The sequence below is a fragment of the Heterodontus francisci genome, chromosome 36 (genome assembly GCF_036365525.1).
Source record: "Heterodontus francisci isolate sHetFra1 chromosome 36, sHetFra1.hap1, whole genome shotgun sequence".
Classification (NCBI taxonomy): Eukaryota; Metazoa; Chordata; class Chondrichthyes; order Heterodontiformes; family Heterodontidae; genus Heterodontus; species Heterodontus francisci.
The window spans coordinates 30,986,187-31,009,849 of NC_090406.1; the positions used below are offsets into that span (position 1 = coordinate 30,986,187).

Sequence of the window (23,663 nt, forward strand, 5' to 3'; positions counted from 1 at the left end):
CTGCATTTATAGGGATGGAAAGAACCTTTACCCCATAGCTGAACTCAATCTTGTAGCTCCAAGACTCATGTGTGCATTTTAGATGTGGAGCAGGAACCCTTTCTGATTCCCCCGCACCAACCCCCTCAACTCCCCGCACCATCCATGTCGATAGGTACTGAGATCAATTGTAGCACCCTATTATTGCCCAGCGAAGATCAGCTAGCTCCTTACAAATCGGATATTGAATCTGCACCCTTCCTGACTTGTGTAGCTCAGCATCAGATCAGGCAGAGCACTTACCCACCAAGCCATCAAAATGGGAAGGCTATTCTTATTGTGGGGAGTGTCTCCCTAAAACTCATGCAATGTAATAAATAGTGAAAAATAATCAGAAGAAATTATGTAGAAACTAAATTATGGTGATAGAGAAAGCTGAAATAATGCAAGAAGCACAGCCGCTTCTACCTCCTTCCCAAGATCTACAAACAGGACTCCCCTGGTAGACCCATTGTTTCAGCCTGTTCTTGTCCCATGGAACTGATTTCTTCCTATCTTGACTATTTTTTCGCCTCTTGTCCAGTATCTTCACACCTACATTCATGACTCTTAAATGGCAGAGGGCAATGGAAGAGTTTCCTGGTGGCATCGTCAGAACAGATGTGATGGATTTGGAGAAGCAGTTTCCAGGCCGTAACCATCTCTTTTCTTCATTGATAGCCAACCCCTTTACATTTCCATTCCCCCCCAGGACAGCTCCTTCCTTGAACCTCCTCTGGCAGGTTGGACATGTTCTTACATTGAACAACTTCTCCTTTGACGCCACTCACTTTCTCCAAATAAAAGGCATTGCTATGGGAACCAGCGTGGAACCTACTTTTGCCTGCCTTTTTGTGGGATACATGAAACATTCTTTGTCCCAGTTCTACTCAGGTCCCCTCCTTCAACTCTTTTTCCAGTACATCTCCACCTCATCTTTACTTGGTTCAGCTCTGACTCTTCCCTTCCCTTCCTCAATTTATCTTCGTTTCTGAGGAAAGGATGCCAACCAATATCTACCATAAGTCCACTGACTCCCACAGCTACCTTGATTACACTTCCTCCCACCCCATTTCCGATAAGAACTCTATTCCGTTTTCCCAGTTTCTCCGAATCCAAAGCATTTGTTCTGACGGTGCCACCTTCCATGCCTGTGCTTCTGATATGGCTTCCTTTTTCCTCATGGCTGACAGAACCCTCAACTGTGTCCATTTCATTTCTTGCACTTCTGCTCTCACCTCTTCCCCTCCCTCCCAGAATCACATTAGGATTCTCCTTGGCCTCACCTTCCACCCCACCAGCCCCCACATGAAACATCCTGCCACCTCCACCCGTGATGCCACCACCAAACACATCTTCTCCTCCTCTCCCTATTCAGTATTTCAGAAGGACCATTCCTTATCCTGGTCTATTCTTCCATCACCCCCAACAGCCCCACCCATTCCCACAGCACCTTCCCATGCAAACACAGGAGATGTACCTGCCCTTTTACCTCCTCCATTCTGCCGTCCAGGGCCCCAAACACTCCTTCCAGGTGAAACAGCGATTTACTTATACTTCTTTCAATTTAGTATATTGTATTTGCTGCGCTCAATGCAGACTCCACTACATTGGTGAGGTCAAATGCACATTGAGTGACCACTTTACTGAATACCTCTATTCAGTCCACAAGCATGACCCCAAGCCTGTGATTTTAATTCTCCATCCACTCCCAATCTGACCTCTCTGTCCTCAGCCTCCTATACTATTGGAATGAAGCTCAACGTAAGCTTAAGGAACAGCATCTCATCTTTCGATTATGCACTTTACAGCTTGCTGGACTTAACATTGAATTCAACAATTTCAGATCATAACCACTGCTCCCATTTTGTTCTGGACAGCAGTTGCTGGTAATGATTCTGCTGCTGTTATTTTCATCTCCTCTAGACCCATCTTTTGTTTCTTTACTTGTCCCATTACCATCTCCTTTTGTCATTTAATCTTTCCTGCCTAGCATCCTATCACAGACCTTCCCTTTTGTTCTTTCTCCCCTCCCCGCTTTCCCTGTCTCTGGACTCACTTAAAACCATCTCTAATTTTTTCCAGTTCTAATGAAAGGTCATGGAACTGAAATGTTAACTGTTTCTCTCTCCACAGATGCTGTCAGACCTGCTGCGTATTTTCTGCAATTTCTGTTTTTAATGCAAGGCTTATATGGATTAAGTGAGGACTAAAATGAAGCAAAATCCAATGATGGGGGCAGGAAAATTAGTTTTTCTTTCCAAAATAAGAAAATTGAAACATTAAGGAAAATAATTGATTAAAAAACACACTTAAGAAATCAGAAATCTACACATTGTGGAAAATTATATAAATCTCAATTCTCTGCAGGAAGTTAATTGAATAAAGTATTTTCCAGGAGCCATTAAACCATTCATCATTAGATACCAGGTAGGGACACAAATGCTCAAGCATATTTAAAATATTAGTGCAGCTGTCAAACTACTGACAAGAGGAAAACTATTAAGGATTGACGCTTTTATTGGAACTGATAGCCCGTCCTGATTAATATGAGTAGTAAGAATTCATCAGAACTCCTTGGGACATTTTTAAGCGTTAAGGGAGCTATATCAAAGTTGTTATGCCTGAAAGGGATGCTCCGAAGCACTGCTGTGGCTTGGTTTTCCTGAGATCTACTTGCGGTCTTAGTGTCAGTGAAGGTTGAGCCTGATGCCCGGTGAATCATTTAACTGTTCTGGTCCATGCCAAATGTCACTGCTTTTTTTCATATCCTTTTTTGAAACATTGAACAGAAATTGCGCTTAAAGTTCTGGTTGACAGCACAATGCTTATCCATAACAGCGAACTTTATAGTTTAGAGAAATCACCTTAAAATCAAAATTGATGTGGAAAAACTGAAGAGTTGAGAGCATGTTTTTCCATTTTTAAAAATACTTTAGGTGTCACAATAAGATGAAGCTGAAGGCAACTGTCTTACAAATTTGTATTGCTTCATAGAAGCAAAATGAAAATTGGCAGCAATGGGCAAGTCACAAATTTCCTGTAACTTAATTTATACTCCAACAACCCAGCAAAGTGATAGATAACAGCATTCCATCTTCTGAATGAAAGCATGTCTCCAGTTGGGGGATGGGGGGTGCACTGGTGGATGATTCTGGAATGCAGCAGAATATCCTTGTCCACACCATTGGTCTGCATGGCTTTGGACTGTACTAACCACAGTAGCAAGAGATTTGGTTTATGGATAGCCTGCCAAACAGAACTACAATATTACACCATTGCCCAGACACAGGCATTGAATGGTAAGGTTGTGGGAAGTTACATTTAGAGCCGGGGGTTTCCTTGGGAGAATTACAACTATCCTACTGACCTAGCCACAATCATTGTGGTTGTCCCAATGTAGTTTTCATGCGGTTGACAAGCCAAGGAGCTTGCAACTAAAGCCGGAATAATATTCTTATGGAGGTTGGTGTGTCATAACAACCTTGCCAGTTAATGACTTGGGCCATGAAATTCGATAAGGCCCAAAAACAGGCACGGAAATAAAGATGTTTGACTAACCCGCTTCTGATGCTGCCTGTTAATTTAAATGATTATAACGTGCACTCAGCAGTATAGCGTGCTGTTGCGTGGCTGCCTGAGCAGGGAGCACAAAATCATTAAGCACTTAAAGCCAGCCTGCATCTCTTAAAGGGAGATGCATTCTGGTTGGAGCAGGTGCTGGAACTGGTTGCAAAAGCAAGTGTGAGCAAGAAGAACACTGAATTAGGGCAGAGAACAGGCTCCAACATTTTCAGACGCTGTACTGGAGGCCCTGGTGGAGGATTGCAGAGGAGGAGAGATGTTATCTATCACTAGGGGCCTGGAGGCCTTCCAGACAAACTCTCAGAAGGCAGTGGGATCAGTTAGCTATGACAGTCAATGCCAAGAGTCTAACCCCGAGGACCTGGATGCAAGAAGTTTAATGACCTCACACCCACATCTCGCAGCTTGCATAAACTGCCAGCTATTCAACCACGAAAGCCACAACACCCAGATACATTTCACCACACTCACTGACACACAGCCCTCTCTCTTGCATAATCAGAAGCAGTGGTATCTAACCAACGAGGGACAGGCACGGCTGTATGTCCCTACCCCCATCATAATGGTCACCATCATTGGAGCAGCTATGACGGAGACCATGGCCAGTGACAGGGCTGAAACCATCAAAGGTTTTGGCTAGGTTATACCTAATCCTCCTTCTCACATCCACTTTCCCCCAATACCACAGTCTCTCCAGATTTACAAACTGCAGATGGTTTAAGCATGCATCGCTTGCTTTCCCCTGCTCCCCTCAACACAACCCTAACCTTGTGCCTTTCTCCTTTTTAGATACTCAAGAAAGACAATCTGGCAAGCAGTAGTGAAAGAGGAGGTGGAAGAACAGGAAGACAGTGAAGAAGAAACACTATCACTTGCTCTCACATTCGCTGCCACCAGCTCAGATAGTGACATTGCATGTACTTCAGAGGTTAGCTCAGAAGCAGAATCCACACTTTGTGGTGAGACAGGCTGCAGCCAGGGCAGGGGACAAGGGTAGCGCAGGTGCCAGCTCAGAGTGCGAGGTTGCACATGAGTTTTGCTGCAGAGGATTCAGATGAGCACTTTGATGGGGCGGCATACAGAAAAAGGCTGATGAGCATACACACTCACTCGCTTGTTGCATAGGCAGGCCTGCCAGAAAACCTGGGGTCAATGTTAAGGAGCATGGAGGAGTCCTGCACCAACTTGTCACAGGGCTTTGCACAGAGCTCGGAGAACATCCACTGTCTCACGGGAATAGTGGCCTACTCCACAGAACACTTGCGGACTCATCCAGCATCCATTGTCTCGCCTTCCATTGCAGCACAAGTAGAAGCCACACGTCTGTGTGCTGCAGTGGAAACTCAGACTGAAGTCATCCTCTGCCATAGAGGCTCAAATTGCTGCCATCATAGCTGTAGATACCAGTGTTCAATGGGACTTCCAGAGTCTCGCAGCACTCCAGCAATCTGCCCTCCATCGCATTGCTAGGATTGTTGAGGCGCTGCCTTAGGGGAGTGGCAGTGGCACTGTGAAGCACAAACCTGTTGTCACCTCTCAGGATGACCACATTTGGCCTCCGACCAATTTCACTACACCAGCGTCCTTTATGTCAGCCAGCACAGACTGTTGCCACCTACGTGGAGATGGTGCAGTCCAAAGTTGGGTCTTCTAAGGTCAGAACTGCTCAAAATCATCCGGCAAGACCATCTATCGTCTTCCCCCAGTGAAAGTCAGCAGTCATCCACCAGCTACGCTGCAGCCACTTGGGTACTACTGCTTAGGACCACTAGGACAGGAAAAGGCACATGGAAGACAGGCAGTAAGGTAATGTACAAGGATGAGTAGTTGACTTTTGCATGGAATCTCAGTTTTTGATTTATAAATTTGGTTTTGAATGTTCATTGTGTTGCGGGTTTTATTTTCGCATCATGGCCAAGAGGATGCTGTGATGTTCAGTAACAGAGGGAAGGGAAGGTGTGGGACTGTCAGTGAATGGGAAATTGGGTTGGCGTTCACTGGTATTACAAGCGGAAGAATCGATTACGGACAGCCTGGGCAGAAAGTGGCTGTGTGAGTTGGCCAGACAGTCCAGCCAGAAAGGGGTTGTGTTGATGCCTCCTCCTCCACCTCAACTGGTTGTCGTACAGCTCATGGCAAGGGCTGTGCCCTTGTGATGGCAAAGTTTTGCAGCATGCAATAAATCACGACTGCGTGTACTCTGCTGAGTACTGCAAGGTTCTTCCAGAGCAGTCGATGCAGCAGAATGTTTTATATGGCAGCACAGCTTTTGTTCTAAGGGTTGTGTACCTGAATCAAAGGATAACCCTTGTCAACCATTAGCCACCCTGTGGTTTGACATGATGGCTCAAATGAAGATGGTACAGCGCACTGCCTCAGAATGAATGCATCATGACTGCCGTCATGATACTGGGCATTGACCTGCATGGTTTCACCGTGTATGGTCACAAACCAGCTAGATGTTGAGGGTGCGAAATCCCTGGTTGTGACACATCTTGTGCACAAAGCAACCCCTTTCTGGCTGGACTGTCTGGCCAACTCACACAGCCACTTTCTGCCCAGGCTGTCCGTAATCGATTCATCCGCTTGTAATACCAGTGAACGCCAACCCAATTTCCCATTCACTGACAGTCCCACACCTTCCCTTCCCCCTGTTACTGAACATCACAGCATCCTCTTGGCCATGATGCGAAAATAAAACCCGCAACACAATGAACATTCAAAACCAAATTTATAAATCAAAAGCCTCGTGAAGCCACATGCTCGATCTGCTTGCTTCTCTCTGGGAAGAGAGAATGAAATATATTCACCGTTCTTGGACTACAGAGCATTAGTGACCTCACTTATGCAACAGTAGATGGCAAACTGGGAGATATTACAAATATCGACTGCTCCAGCCTGGCAGGAGCCAGATGCATAAAAGTTCATGGTCATCGTCACCTTCACAGCAACTGGCAATGCTGTCCTCACGCTGCTCTAAGGCTGCAGTTGTGGCTGCCGCAGGTGGCAGACGTCAGTGAGAACCTCCTAGTAAAGCAGAGACATCGGACATACTGTTCCTCGCTGAGGTTCAGGTAGGAGAAATGCTCCCTGGGCACTCTGGGTGGATAAAGGCCTCCTGCTAATAGCCCTTTTCCCTCTTCCAGCAGCTATCCTACTCTGTGTCACTTCTTGTCATTCACCCTGTCATGCTATAGGCCATGGGGGGAAATCAACCTACTGCACTCATGTCTGGGAGCAAGTGGGCTGTGCAGAACCCTTGAAGTCAGGACAAAGTCCTGCAGGATGTGCCACACCACTCCCTGCATGCTTCAGCAACTTTAAACAACTCTGGAAACCACCAAACACTTCTACAAACACAACAGGAGCTAGCAGAAATCAATTAACCTCAATGTAGCTGGCGATCTCTTTAAATAGCGCTGGTTGGGGGTTCTTCTGCTGCTGGAAACATGTTCAGCTGTACAAGGTTAAGAGAAGGCTGCAGCTGGAGCATTGAGCTCCAAAACTGCAGTGCTGACATTAAATCAGCGTACATGTTGACTGATGTCATGATCTGCCTGCTCCTCACACTTCCAGCAGATACTCCCTGTGCACACTAACGCCCTCACCAAAATGGCATCCAGTGCAGCCAGCATCAGAAGTGCACATATGTGCCACAGATGTCATTTTGGAAACAAAATGGCACCCATGATGCTGAAAAAAAGACAAAATATATCCAAATGTTGCAGTCCTTGTCTTTTCAGTGTTGAAGATATTTCACCATTTGTTCACCAGATGCTTCAATCCTGTCTTATCTGCAATCTGCAGTGATTCAGTTGCTTCTCACCTTTCAGTAAGTCACTCTAAAGGGCAGTATCGTCAGCAAAGAGAACATCACTTTTAATACATCCTTCAGGTCATTGAGGAAAATGAGAAATGGAGCACAGCCAAGCATACTTCTATAATAGTGAAACAGACGCAACATGACTCAGTGACAGCAGGGAAAGAAAACTGAGGATGAGTTCCCCAAAGGTGCTGCCTTTTACAGTACAGGAAATATCACATAGCACTGCCTCAAATCACTCTAGAACCAGTAAATAAAAGGCAGTGTTATAAAACATTCGAGAGGAAGAACAAGGGACACAGAGGACTGGGAGAGACAAATGCATTAGAGTAAAGAATAGTTTAGAAATAGGAGAGCTCAGTCAGGAAGCAAATGTGAGGCAGTCTAAGATGGTTTTGGAGTGCCTGGATGTAAATGCACATAGCATGTCAAGTAAGGTTGGTGAGCTGCAGGCACTAATTGTCACATGGCACTGATATCGTGGCAATAACAGAGAAATGGGAGGATTGGGAACTTAATATTCCTGGCTTCAAGGTATTCTGGAAAGATAAGGAAGGAAGAAAGCAGGAAGGTAGTATTGATCAAAGGAACTATAATAGCACAAAAGAGGATGATGTAGTTGAGTGGGTCAAAGACAGAATCTCTTTGATTAGAATTAAGAAGCATTAGAGGAACTATTATGCTACTGGGCGTATACTAAGGCCACCAAATAGTGGGAAGGAGACAGAGGAACAAACTGAAATTAAAATTGTTAAGTTGCTGCAGTGCATCCTGTTGGTGGCATCCTGTTGGTGCAGCCACAGTGCACTGGTGGTGAAGAAGATGGACATTGGCACCCTGCTATTGGACTTAATGAAGAAAACTGCTGTGTCCTGGATGGTGTTGAGCTTGACTATTATTGCGGCTACGGAGACCCAGGTTAATGGTGAGTATCCTATCCCACTCTTGACTTGTAGATGGTGGAGAGGGTCAGGTGGTGAGTCAATTATTCAACAGTATGCAGCTGCTGCCATGCTCTTGTAGCTACTGAATTGGTCCAGTTAATTTTCTGATAATTTTTTGATGGGGGGGCATTTGGCAATGATGGCACCATTGTAGGTTAGGGGAGGTGGCCAGATCTTTTCTTGTTGGAGATGGTCATTACCTACCACTTATAAGCCCAAACCTGGATCTTGCACGATTATTCTTGTAGGCTGTAATGGTCCTCTTCATAATAACAGCTTGTAAATGTAGCTAAACACTGTAGTACCATCAGTGAGTAGGCTCAGTCCTGACCTGATACAGGGATGGTCACAGATGAAGCAGCTGACATTTTCTTGAAGTCCCGAGCTGTGACTTGGGGTTGCAATGATCAGCCTCCAACAACCACAATTATCTTTTGTATCTGTCCCAGAACTGCAGGTCAAGTGGTTTTCAGTTGGACAGTCCATCATTTTGTTTCTGGTCAATTTCCACTGCAACAGACTAATACTTACACTATTATTTTCCTGGAATTGGAGATCAGTTGGGAATTTTATATTAAATATTGTAAATACAATGGCAGGGAGGGTGGAATAACAAAGGAAACTGATAAAAAGGGGAACACTGAACCAAAGATCATACTGTTAGAAATAAACAGTTCTACTTTTTATTTATTACAAATTATTTACAAGACAGCAGCCATGCTTTACTGCCACTGCTACCCATGGACTTGGGTACACTTGCTTTCATATATGGTCTATGGTGGCACCAAAACCTCCTCAGTCCTCTTTTGACACATAAGCACCTTTGAGTCCTAAGCCTCTGCTGGCTGAAACATCATGTGGTACTGACAGAGAATGTGGCCACATTTCGGCAGAGATGCAGAGGCATTTCATGATGGACCAGAGCAGGAATCCTGATTAGCAGGCCCTTCCCTTATAGGATCTGTTCTGAGCTTGACGCAGAAATATCCAGAAGCCTCCATGCGGCATATGGGTTAAGTTCATCTTGATCTCTGCAAAGAGCCCACACGTAAAGCATCCTCAATACTTTATCCTGAGAGAGACACAAAAAAGGGAGTGGGGGAGGGAAAGAAATGAGTATAGCGCTCACTGCAAAAGCCCTCCAGCAATCATCATTAAAGCTCTTATGCAACTTACTGATTTACTGTCTGAATGCAATATGAACATAAATGAAGCCTTGTACAAGACCTTTAAATGAGACCATCAATATGGCCCAATGTAAGGAGAAAGCTAATTCAATATGAAAAGTTGACACAGCAGTCCGAGAGCAGACAGTCTGTGCTGAAATGTAAATCAAATCAACGTACCCATCTCTCCAATTACTGTAATATCACAGGCTTCCAGAAAAACACTTTGAAATTATCTATAAATTATTAAATACATCTATAAATTTTAACAAATGTATTTGAATTTAGACTAGACTGTGCTCCCCAGAGACTAAATTATAACTAATTACACAGGCCTTTAACAGTTATTGAGATTTGAGATGCTGGCTTTATTTAGCTTAATTCAAAAGTAAAATACTGCAAATGCTGGAAATCTGAAATATAAACAGGAAATGCTGGAAACACTCAGCAGATCAGGCAGCAACTGTGGAGACAAAATCAGAGTTAACTTTTCAGGTCAATGCGTTTCGTCAGTTCTGAAAGGTCCTCAGCCTGAAACATTAACTCTGTTTTTCTTTCCACAGATGCTACCGGATCTGCTGAGTATTCCTGAATTCTCTGGATTTTTTTATTTATTTATTTAACTTAACAAAAAAATAAGTTTCAATATGATATGTCACCATGATGGGCCAATGCACATTAAAGGTTTTCACCCAGAGGGTGGTGGGTGTCTGGAATTTGCTGCCAGGAACGGTGGTGGAGACAGAGACCCTCAATTCTTTTAAAAGGTACCTGGACATGTACCTGAGGTGCTGTAATCTGCGGGACTATGGACCAGCTAGAAGGTAGGATTAGTTTGGGAGGCTAGTTTATTCAGCTGGTGCAGACACGATGAGCTGAATGGTCTGCTTCTGTGCTGTACTTTTTCTATGGTTCTATCCTGAATATGAGATGTTGAAAATAATTTTCTTCTAATTAACTTTTTCAAATTCAACTCAAGTTGCAAGTACTTGTCAAAATCTTTTGGATAGGTAGACACCAGCCCCAAAGCCACAAGTCTCCACGACCATAGAAGTCAAATTCTGTTTTTATTACATGGGATTCCAGAATTTTTGTAATGACATTCTACAGGTCTGTCCATTTTCCGATGTAAATGGCAAAACTGTGGCCTTACACAGTTATCATGTTTGTGTCTGAATGTGTTTCATTCCACATGACATTGCTCATGATAAGTTAGATGATACACTTTTTATAAGATATGAGCATTATACCACATAATACACATTGCAGGGTTCTGCTGTTAACGTGAAGCTGTGTCCCTTTAAAGCTACGAAGGTTAACTGATGTTACATAAACATCGCGTGAGTTCATTCAAAGGTGAATTGATATTCAGACTGAAAATAGAACCCTGGGTTTGTTGATGGAAAGGTCAGTTAAGAGCTTGCAGACTCCAGTATTTTCCTTTTCTAGCCATTGCATATAACTGCAAGATATTTTCTATGACAAGTGTGACACAGGAAATGTGATTGCTCATTTGACAAAAAGTGGTGTAAAACTATATGCAGATATATACATCAAAAGTTAAAAAAACAAGTTAAAAAGTTTTAGATCTGCCATTATTCAGTGTTGCAGTTTGTTACAGATACAAAACAATTTTAATTTAGAAAAGCATATAAAAAGAAAACTAGTCATTTACTAATGATGCCTGTCACACACTAACTGACCTAGAATGCACTTATTTACAGTAATTAAATCTTAAAGCCTTAAAGTGACAAGTAAAATTACACACAGCTTCACCTTAATCATGTAGAAAAATGCACTGTCTGTTGCATTCTATAAAGCTCCCCTCCTAACAGAACAGCACATCTTCTGAAGTGTGCTACACACGTGCCAGGCAACGACTATCTCAAACAAGAGAGAATCTAATCACCTCCCCTTGATATTTAATGGCATTACGATCGCTGAATCCCCCACTATCAACATCCTGGGGGTTACCATTGACCAGAAACTGAACTGGAGTAGCCATATAAATACCGTGGCTATAAGAGCAGGTCAGAGGCTAGGAATCCTGCGGCGAGTAACCTCCCCAAAGGCACAAATCAGGAGTGTGATGGAATACTCTCCACTTGCCTGGATGGCTGCAGCTCCAACAACACTCAAGAAGCTCGACACCATCCAGGACAAAGCAGCCCGCTTGATTGGCACCCCATTCACAAACATTCACTCTCTCCAACACTGGCGCACAGTGACAACAGTGTGTACCATCTACAAGATGCACTGCAGCAATGCACCAAGGCTCCTTAAACAGCACCTTCCAAACCCACAACCTCTACCACCTAGAAGGACAAGGGCAGCAAATGATTGGGAACACCTATACCTGCAAGTTCCCCTCCAAGCTACACACCATCCTGACTTGGAACTATATCGCTGTTCCTTCACTATCACTGGGTCAAAATCCTGGAACTCCCTTCCTAACAGCACTGTGGATGTACGTACTCCATATGGAATGCAGCTGTTCAAGAAGGCAGCTCACCACCACCTTCACAAGGGAAATTAGGGATGGAAAATAAATGCTGGCCTAGCCAGTGACGCCCACATCCCATGAATGAATAAAAAAAATTATCTCTGCATATAAATAACACAAAATAAACAAAAATAAAAAGATTGAGATCCTTTCCTCTGCATTAACATTTAAAATATGAAGTTAGTTGCTACCATTGTGAAACCTAGCGCCATATTTAAATTTGCACATTTTCATTTTCATTCCTCCTTGAGAATGTCAATAAATTCTTTCTAGGTATGTACAAGTTGGGAAATAATTTAAAGAAAATTTGATATTAAAAATAACAAAAAGCAGGATAATTTTGCAGTTAAAAATGTTCCTTACTAATCAATCTCCCATGGTGTTGCATATGTGAAGTCTTCCGGTAAAACAGGATTAGAGGATGGGTTCATTGGGAAAGGTTCTGCAGATGCAATTCAGTCACTATTTTAAAGCAATGCATTCCGTCCTATTCCATTATCAAATTCCTATGTTCACTTTCATAATGGAAACTCCTTCAGTAAACTTGTCACATTGCAATACACCCTCCCAGTCAGTGATGGTGCTTCAGTGCCTCCATCACAAGGAGAGTGTAATTACAGCATGGCAAGTTTACATAGGCAGTTCCCATTATAAACATGGCCACATGAATTTCTAATGGGAAAAAAAGCTGGCAGGAAATGCATGTAGATGTAACATTTTTAAGTTAAAGATATGCTTACATAAAATGAATTCCACCATTTCTTTTATCCAGAGATGTAAAACTTTGCATACACTGTGTTGGTTCTTTCAATCTGTTTGTGCTTTTCAGTTTCACTTAAAACTTTAAATTTAATTAGCAGCCCACATGATATGCTAGAGATCTGACTCTGTGATCAACTGATCTCCATTTCATGGCAGTCAGCAAGCAGAGCCTGTGTTGGGTGTACCACCAGCTGGATACCATATCACTGGTAACTTCCTCCATGCCCAGACTGTGAAGGCATCAACAGTTCACACAGACCACAGATTAAAATTAGATACCGAGAGCCAAGAAACACAATAGCAGATTGAAAGAGTTAACACATGTCACATGACCAGAGACCTGGGACTTTGACAGAGTAAAATAATTTTGGCAAATTTAAGTCCCAGTTCTTTGATCCCATAATATAAATACATTCGTACAAACACAATTTGTCCACTCTCCAGGATGGCTGACATAATGTGGTAGTGCTATTACAGTACTATAAGAATATTCCTTCTGTGCATAGCCATTCTTCTGCTCATTTGTTTCCAGCTGCACGGAGCTGCAACTTCATTTAAACTGTAATCAGTACCTAGTCCAAACAGTAACCCCCACATCATTTAGAGGGGATTAGAAGGGTTTAAGTACACAAAAGGTAATCAATGATTAATGAAGTGTTATTTTCATATGTTTATTCATGCATTCAGTGCACTTTTAACAATGTACAAACTAGTGAGAAAGCACAGCTGGTTTCTGCCCAAAATAAACAGAGCATTTAAGACACTATAGCCAGTAACTTTGAAATTTACATTAAACCATTACAGGTTTATAAGCAACTGCCTGTTCAAACATGGATGTAAAGAGGATTATAATATATATAGATGAGGGAGTTCAGTTCCTTGGAGAAATTGGAGAAGTTGGGATTGTTCTCTTTAGAGCAATGAATAAGGGGAGAGTTAATTGAGGTATTCAAAAGTATAAGGGGCTTTGATAGACTGAGTAAAGAGAGACTATTTCCTCTGTTAAGTGGGTCAGTATCCATTGGTCTTGGATTTAAAATAATTGTTGAACGAACTAGAGGGGAAACGAGGACAAATGTCTACACACAGAGGGTTGTTAATATCTGATCTGGAACCCACTTCCTGAAAGGAAGGTGGAATCAGAAACTTTTAAAAGACAATGGGACATGTACTTGAAGGTGACTAATTTGCATGGTTCTGGGGGAAAAAGCTTGGGTGTGTGACTAAATTGGACAGCTCTTTCAAAGAGCTGGCACAGGCCTGACACGCCAAATGGCCTCTTTTTGTACTACAAGATTCTATGCAGGCAGGACCACATGAAAATCAATCTGGGCTCCTGCTCCTGATCACTGTCCAACAGCGCTCTCTACCAAAATCTTTGACACTATCATATTAAAGGAGACAACTGTTGTATTTACTGTTGATTCAGGGTGTCATGTTAGCCAGCCATGTTCCTTTTAAACAGACTAATACTGGTCAGCATATTGCATAAGTACAGCTCCCAGGACCTTATGGTTCAAGCATCAGTTTCACCTGTTTCGAAGCTCAGTCCTAAGCAGCTGCTCTGCATGAGGATTCCTTTCCTTCATTACTCATGCCATTGGATTGCATTTTGCTTAGCTTCTTTGTGAATTGAATGAATACCTTTCAGACTCTGAGGAATTTTCCAGATACAAATTTCATTCGTGCTTCTCTTCTTTAGGGATCAGCTTTGGTCACATAGCCATTCTTCGTGTTTAAGTCTATACAGTGAATGTCAGCAAGTAGTTTGGCCAAGTGAAGGGGAGGGGCAGGGGTGATAATCACAACCAAGACTAATGTTAATCTCACTATCACTGTGCAGTTTGCAACCTAAACCATCTCAGTAGAGGAAACGAGAATTTTCAAGGACAAAGAAGCCCAAACACCCAAAGAACCTCACCTCCCTGGCTTCTCACTAAATCCCTCAATCTCTTCCCTTTCCAAAAACAAGAGCAAATTGTCTCCTGATCCCAACTGCAATCCCTTCCCTGATAATTTATTCCACAACCTGTCCGCCGGTACTTCAACCTTCACAGTACACAAACATTGAAACTTTATAGAAACCAGTTGATATTTACAAAATGAACTGGCAATTGCCTCCCTTTAGCTAAGGCAATTCACTGACTAATATGCTGGTTATAGTGACACTATTTTACAAAAGGTGTGTGAAGCCCCAACAGATCTCATATAATGATATCATGTGTGTTATGCTCATCACTTTTACCGTTTCAGGGACCATGAGTTTACATACCGGATCACCTTCCACCACCTCTCCATTGTGGTTCTTGATGACCATAACAAGCTGAGCTTGGAAGGTTATAATTAGAACAGGTCCCTGCTCCATCATTTTCCCCATAGCCAGCTGCAATCAAAGAGAAACAGTGTCAGTCAGCAAGGAACGCATCTCCCTTCTACAGTCTCGCAAACCATCAACACATTCTCTTTTATAAGGAAGCTTCACTTGACAGTTCAATTCAATTAGCAATTTATAGAAGCTAACCAGAGTGGGCTCTCCTGGTTATTTGGTATCAAATGCATTTTCATTGCAGAGATACCAGAATGGGGTAAATTAATCAGTAAAGGAAATTAGATTTTTCTTTTGCTATTACAAAGCCTAACACTGTGTGCTGCACTGAGTTGAGATGATGATATACTATTTACAGTGTCATTCCTGTTTTGCTTTCTGACTTTCCATTGTCTCAGCTGGTTAAGGCAGTGAGTAGCTGAGTCATACAGTCCAGAAGTCCCAGATTCAATTTCAAGTCTGTATTAAGTTAACTAACTTCAGCTGGACCAGTAGTAAGGGTGCTAGAATGGCCTCTCAATTAAGTAGGGGTGGGGGAGAATCAGCCAGAGTTGCTGCTGATGGCTATTCCAACAGATAATAACAAGTTTCGGCTCATAAAGCAGACTGCCTGCTGATGTTCACTGTCTATAGCTCACATTTGAAGAGCGGCTATGTGGGTGAAATGCTGGTGGGTGACTGGCATCCAGCAAGAATCAGTGCCTTCAGGAGAGTAGCAAATTGCAGTCAAAAACAGTTATCTAAAAACCAGAGGTTTCAGACTGTAAAATGTAATTTGCTGCAAAAACACAACTGGAATGAAGTGGGAATCCTGGAGACAATCCTCATAAATCAAGGTTTCAATCTTAACTAGGCTGCCAGGGATGGTCTGCAAACAGAAACTGACTGCTTTACCATACACAGATAAAAATGCAGATGTCGTGACTCTTTGAATCCCCACCGAGAATATGGAACAGAATGTACTTCCTGTAGCAATTCAAAAGAAAACAATCTAAACACAAACAGCACGGGTTAAATTAGATATTTTCTTGCTGCTTTGAAGTTTTAAAACTTTCGGAACCTTTAATCCAGAGACCTGAGCACCAGGATATTAAAAACATCAGAATATAATAATTTAATGTTGCATCATACTCGGCTTTTGGATTTCACCCAAAACAAGATCCCAACACTCAATGAAACATGAGGTTTTTTCCACTAATGTCATCCCATTATTGGACTGTGGGTGAAGTTTAATCGTTACTGTTCCATTTTGTAACAGAAAACATTAATTAAAAATGCCATCATTATTTAAGCCAGCCAAGTGTTGGACTAAGGCTGACAGCACTGGTATACAACATTGGGAAATTCAGACCATGGCATACAAGAAAAATCAAATCAACAGGAGGTATTCAGAGTAATGTGAGCTTGTACCCCTCCTTATAATGAAATAATTATTTACAATGGAATCTTAGCCTGGCAAATGCTTTACTATGGCCTACTCCTGCTCCTGTTTCTTATATATCACAACTGACCCCCAATATGTCCCCAGTTTACAGCCACAAAAACAACCAGAGGGTGAGAATTTTAGAAAGCTTTGCATTTATCAAACGTTTTATCTCATGTCCTGGAAATGTCTCAAAGCACTTCAAATTAAAAAATGCAATTACACTTTCAAGTACAGCTTTTGTTATTATTCAAGAAAATGTGCCACAGCAAAATCCCACCAACAGCAACAATCAGTTAAGCAGTTTTTGGTAGTGTTAGCTGAGGGAGGAATGTTGGCCGGTACATCAGAAAACTTCCTGCTCTTCTTTGGGCAGTGCCATGCCATCTTTAAATTCTACCCAGACAGATTTTATGAACTGACAGTGCAATGCTCCCTCAGTACTGAATGTGAGTACCAACCTAGATTATGTTCTCAAATCCTGCAGTGGGGCTTGAAGCCACAAGCTTCCTACTCAAGAGGCATTAGGGCTACCAACTCAGCCAGGCTGACACTTACTTCTACATATATTGAAAAAAAGATAGCGAGTAGCTTAGCTTATATGCAGTTGGCATAGGTCAATGAGTTTTAATACAAAAGGTATTACTTGCTTTCATTTGTTTCCAGGGTTCTGTTTTTGAATGGTTTCATGTCACAGGCCTTTATGCTGACATTATGATGTGTATTTGATCTTCTAATGCACATCCCCTTGTACGCTAGCCATGCACAATAAAACCAGTGTTTAGTGTTAATTTTTTTTAGTGGGACTGAGGGATAAAACACACTATAACACAGCTGAATTATGTGAATCTAGCTTTCTCTGGCATGTAACTGATCAAAGAAGCGCAATGTTTTATTTAGTTAATAGGTAATTTTTGTAACCCATTTTACTTCACTGGTCTGGGGGTTTTCTCTCTATCTCTGTGTGCCCTCTTCCTAACCCCTACACAAACAGCCACACAACATTTTGTGTCTGAGAAGGAAGCAAAGACAAGACTGAACAAACCACTCAACCAAAGTGTAAACAGAAGATGCTGGAAACTGTTGGTATCTAAAAAGCAAAGATTAAATTACAGCTGGAGACCCTTCGTCAGAACTCTATTTAAAATGTTAGCCTGTCTCTTTTCAGATGCTGACAGACCAATGTATTTCCAAAATTTTCTGTCCATTTCAGATTTTCAGTTTCTCTTTTTAGCTAACATCAGTTTTTGCATTCATCGGTCTCACGCCTCCTGACTAGTAATTCCTACTAATGCAGTTTTAGCTCAAAGTTTATGTTGTTTGGTCAGTACATTCTCATTAATATTAACTGCACTGACAAATAGAAAAATCTCACTGAGTATTCACTAAGGCCATATAGCCACAAGAAGCATCCACCAGCTTCAGAGAGCATGTACTAAACTATCAATAATTTACTAATAATGAAGTCAAGTGTTACTGAAATTTGGCTGCAAAACACTTCAGAACATTGGTTGGGACTATCTTGATTGACAAGAGATACCACTGGTAAACTCATTATCAAAGATAAATGCTGGGATCATTTCTTTTCATTATTGGTGTTATTCAGCGACTTGGATGCAAAATATATTTGGAAAGTGGCTGTCAAATAAACAGCTCAGGGCTGGAAATTCTTCAATCACAGCTGGATGTCTGCAGACTCATTCCTTTTGCTCAATACAATAAGCCATACTAAGAAGGGAGAGACGACAGGCACTCTGTTGTTTCTTGTTTCTTTCCAATGCCAAGTTCAAATGCAGGTTAATCTTGTGTCTGTATCCAAACAGCTCTTGATGGTTCTGGCCATACAATGCAAAATCTTCCTTTTGTTTAAGTGGAGGATCCAGGATCAAAATATTATGGTGAATTTTAGCAAATAGAAAAAGGAGGGCTGACCTGAAATGTAGTGCTCCACACTACAACAACTTGAATTTATATAGCGTCTTTAACACAATAAAATTCCCAAGGCACTTCACAAGAGTGGAATCAGACAAAAATTGAGATCGAGCGAAAGGAGAAGAAATTAGGACAGGTGATCAAAAGGCTTCAAAGAGGTAGGGTTTAAGAAGCTTCTTAAAGGAGGAGAGGGATGGGGAGGTTCAAAGGGAGGTAATTTCAGAGCTTAGGGCTTAGATAGTCGAATAGTGCAGTGGATGTGGTCGACATGGATTTTAATAAGGCATCTGACAAGATCCTGCATGGCAGACTGGTCAGAAAAATAAAAGCCCATGGGATACAGGGAAATGTGGCAAGTTTGGAACCAAAACTGGTTCAGTGACAGGAAACAAAGGTAATGGTCAATGGCTGTTTTTTCAAATGGAAGGCGGTTTCCAGTGGCGTTCCACAGGGCTTAGCGCTGGGTCCCTTGAAGTTTGTGGTATATATTAATGATTTAGATTTAAATGTGGGAGGCATGGTTGGGAAATTTTCAGATGACCCAAAAATTGGCCGTGTAGTTGACAGTGAGGAGGATAGCTGTAGACTCCAGAATGATATCAATGGTTTGGTTGAGTGGGCAGAAAAGTGGCAAATGGAATTCAATCTGGAGAAGTGTGAGGTAATGCATATTGGGAGGGCAAACAAAGCAAAGGAATACACAATAAACAGGAGGATAGTGAGAGGGGTAGAAGTGAGAGACCTTGGAGTGCATGTCCACAGGTCCCTGAAGGTGGCAGTACAGGTAGATAAAGTGGTGAAGGCAGCCCATGGAATGCTTTTCTTTATTGGCCAAGGTATAGAATACAAAAGCAGGAATGTAATGCTGGAACTGTATAAAACGCTGGTTAGGCCACAGCTGGCGTATTGTGTACAGTTCTGGTCACCACATTACAGGAATGTCATAATTGCTCCAGACAGAGTACAGAGGAGATTTCTAAGAATGTTGCCAGGGCTTGAAAGTTGCAGCTATGATGAAAGATTGGATAGGCTAGGGTTGTTTTCCTTAGAACAGAGGAGGCTGAGGGGTGACTTAATTGAGGTGTACAAAATTATAAGAGGCCTAGATAGAGCAGACAGGAAGGACCCATTTCCCCTAGCAGAGAGGTCAATTACCAGGGGGCACAGATTTAAGGTGATTGGTAGAAGGATTAGAGGGGACATGAGGAAAAACTATTTCACCCAGAGGGTAGTGGGTGTCTGGAATTCCCTGCCCGGATTGATGGTGGAGGCAGAAACCCTCAACTCATTTAAAGGTACCTGGACCTGCATCTGAAGTGCTGTAACCTGCAAGGCTACGGTGCTGGAAGGTGGGATTAGATTGGACAGCTAGTCTTTTCAGCTGGCGCATACACGATGGGCTAAATGGCCTCTTTTTGTGCCGTAGCTTTTCTACGGTTCTATGGTAAGGCGCAGTGTTCAATCGGAATCATGCTGGATAAGCCAGGACCTTAAATGAAAAAGAACTGGGGTAAATCAGCATATACTTCCAACACAATGCAAATAATTAATTCTGTTTTTGTTTGCTGTCATTGCTGCAGGTAGCTCAGAATGGTTTTCTCAAACAGTCTCATCCCGAGCACAACTCCATTGGATATGGAATAGAATCAGTTTCAACCAAGGATTCAAATGTCCCAAGTGATGATACTTTTGCAAACCCTGGAGTTCTCTATTTAATCCCCAACTGTGGACATTTCAAACGATGTTATTGAGTTTATGACCATGTAGAAATCACTCAGTTGTAATGGGAATGCCATAATTTTCCAAAAAAACTTGCACGTTATATAGACTCACTGTTCAGCTCATTGTATCTGACGTCAACCTCACAGCCCATGAATGCTTAAATTTAGCTTTTGAACAAAAAGCGAAATACTACAGAAGCTGAAAATCTGAAAACAACCGAAAAAGCTGAAAATACTCAACAGGTCAGGCAGCACCTGTGGAGAAAAAAAACTCAGCCAGTCAATGATTCAGGTTTAAGACTCTTTCCCTGGTGTTGAGAAAAGGTCTTAGATCTGAATCATCAACTGATTAACTTCTTATTCTCTACAGATGCTGTCTGACCCGCTGTGTATTTCCAGCCTTTTACTGGTTTTAAATTCAGTTTCTGTTATTTGTCCTGTTCTTTTCTTCATTCCTGTACCAAGCCTATTGCATGAGTGCACTATGAATATAAGATTATATTTTGGGGGTCAACTTCCATTATTCACCAATATAGCAGAAAGTGGGAGCTGCATTGTAGTAAATGGTGTTGCAGAAACTACAGCCTTGATTTTCAGAACACTACAAGTGCCTGGCATTGCCTTCAAGGTTGAATTTGGATGGATAAACTCAGTGAAGGCATCCTCCCACAGCACTTTTAAAGCAAAGCATTCATTCTAAGTACCTGAGAAATTGGCCATTAGGGAGATTAAAAGAGAAATGTGACCGCTAAAGAAAATAAAAGTCATTCTCAGAAAGTAAATCAGAAGTCTTGAATTTTCCTCTTATCCTATTAAATCTCCCAATCTCTAGAAAAATAATTGACCTGTTTATTTAAGCGATTAGATAAGATTAAAATACATGCAAACCTTTTGAGATTTCCTGTAACACATTTTACAAATGAAACTATTCCCCACAACAGAGATCTGGCAGTGCCCCAAAGAAAAAATGAGAAAGTGGTGATGTTGGGCAGGGGGGTGCAGTGGGTGGAGTGAAGGAAGATTGCCCTATGACAATGGTTCTCAAACATTTTCACACGCAGACCATGTCAGCGGGGCAAAAGACCCTGCAGACCACCTACCGATCTCACCCCATCTACTTTCACTTGCCACTGAGAAAAAACCTCAGAATTAATGGGAAGAATAGGGCTGCTTTTGATGAGACACCAATGAAGTGATGTCTGGTTTCAAGATGGAAAGCTTGTGCTCCACATTCAGCCAGTTCTCTTTGTTTCAGCCCCAAAAGTGTTGAAAATCTGATCTCACAGTTATGTTGTAACAGTAACACAAATCTTGCTTATAAAACTACATCGTTGTTACTCGCACTTATGACGATTCGCGCCGTGCACGCCAGAGCCGGTCTGGTTGGTCACGCAACTTGTGGGGATGAGGACTCTGGCCTGTTCTATCACATGGTCCCGGCCATGGTGCTGTGCATCAGTGACTTGCACTTTGGACCAGTCCGCGGACTACATTTTGAGAACCACTGCCCTATGAAATCCCCACACAACTTGCAGACAGTTTGAGAGTAGCAATGCAAGGTGGCTGGCTGAAGATTTTCCACTCGCCCTTGAGGAAGGTGCATTATGCTGGGAGCTTCCAAGAAAGGCAAGCACAAAGGATGCCTTCAAAATAGGGAGCTCTGCCCTTGAAAAAACAGAACACACACAGAAACCGAAAAGAAGAAACATAGAGGTTAATTCTATCGACATACCCCTCCAATTAGACATTTCAGTAAATACAGGTACAGACAATCCAAAGGCTGTTTATAAAAAAAATCAGAATACAGGGAACAAGCAGGAAATGCATTTACAGTAAACAGCTCCAGTTGAATAGCTGCCACTGGCATAGGCAAGATGGGCTGAATGGCATCCTTTGCTGAAATTTCTGATTCTAGATTCAGACTCTAATCTCCATGAGCTGACTGTATTTGTTTATTTTGTGAAAAATTTCAAAGTTTCTTGTGTCTTACCTGTGTTGCAATTTGTTTCACGTATTGATTTGTTTTGTTAAAGAAATTCTCTCCGACTTCCCTATTTAGTTTCCTTATCATGAATCTGTCCTGTGGTTCTCGAATTCCGTATACAACATCTGTTTTGAATGGTATATAATCTTAAAACGTTTAGTAAGTCATAGAATCAAAGAATAGTGATAGCACAGAAGGAGGCCATTCAGCCCATCATGTCCATGCTGGCTCTCCAAGTGCAACTCACCTAGTCTCACTCCCCCGCCTTTTCCCCGTAGCCCTGCAAATTTTCTCTCTTCAGATAATTATCCAACTCACTTTTGAAGGGCTTGATTGAATCTGCCTCCACCAAGTCTTCCCTTGTTTCTCCTTATTCTACAGTCCTGTTTGAAAAGTCTACTTTGGTTGCTTCAGGTTTTATTGCCATGTGAGACAAAAGGCTGGGTGGGATAGTGGGGACAGGGACCAGACAATTAGAAACTCAGCAGCTGCCCTCTGAAACAAAGTGTACTGTGGAGTGACAGGACCTCGCTTGCTCAGTCAATGACTGTTAGAATTATTGCTTTGCTTTTGTGTTTACCTTTTGTTTTAACACTGGAACAAATAAATATCCTTGAGGTTCTTGCTGGTCATACATTTACAAGATGACTAAATGTATAATTCTCTTGCAAACTGCGACAATGTCCTTGTTACCCAAGCTTTCTGACTTCGTTGGTGTATTCACAAAGCCTTGTTCTAAAGTTTAAATGCATGTTACTATTAATCTGCATTAGTCTCAAATTACTCATAATATTTCTTCGTGTTTTAATTTAGGATTTATCCAGCAATGAGGTAATAATGCTTTAAAAAAAGCACTTTTCAAACTAGAAGGCCCACAAATTAAAAACATATCAAGCAACATAAGCACAAATTATCTGAGCTGCATTGGCTCACAAGCTGGATTGTATAGGGTCCCAACTTTACTCATTATCATTACTTTACTGTTTCTTTCATTTGTCAGGAGCCCAGCAGTTGGAACCTTCCCTTCTAAGTCTTTTCTTTCAACTTTTCATATCATTGCTTGCCGTAGTTATAAAGTGAAAGAAAGAACTTGCATTTATACAGCACTTTCAACAACCAAATTGTCTGTCAGACAATAAGTACTTTTGAAGGGCAGCCACTGTTGTAATGTAGGAAATGTAGCAGCCAATCTGCACACAGCAAGGTCCCACAAATAACAATGTGATCATCTGTTTTAGTGGTGACCAGATAATCTACTTTAGTCACGCTGGTTGAGGGATAAATATTGGCCAGGGCATAAATCAACACACAAGGGTGCCAACACTCATGAGAAGTCTGAAGAACATTCGTCCAAGTGCAAGTTTTTTTTTTATTTCTTAGGACATCTGAACTCTTAATTTCTATATGTTGGGTCCCCCAGGAAGTGCCAACCACAACAGAACACTAGACCACTGCATAGGGCTCAACAGTGGCAGT

General features: G+C 42.0%; 1 protein-coding gene across 1 annotated transcript in view; it reads right to left on the reverse strand.

Moving 5' to 3' along the window:
- Positions 1 to 9,037: 9,037 nt before the first annotated feature.
- The window catches only part of timm44 (translocase of inner mitochondrial membrane 44 homolog (yeast)), a 71,721-nt gene continuing 57,095 nt past the window's right edge, over positions 9,038 to 23,663 (reverse strand). Inside the window, exons 12-13 of the mRNA XM_068016448.1 lie at positions 15,074 to 15,184; positions 9,038 to 9,442 (exon numbers count right to left, since the gene is read on the reverse strand). Coding sequence (XP_067872549.1) covers positions 9,323 to 9,442; positions 15,074 to 15,184 — 231 coding nt within the window. The 3' untranslated portion in view covers positions 9,038 to 9,322. The remainder of the gene's footprint in view (positions 9,443 to 15,073; positions 15,185 to 23,663) is intronic.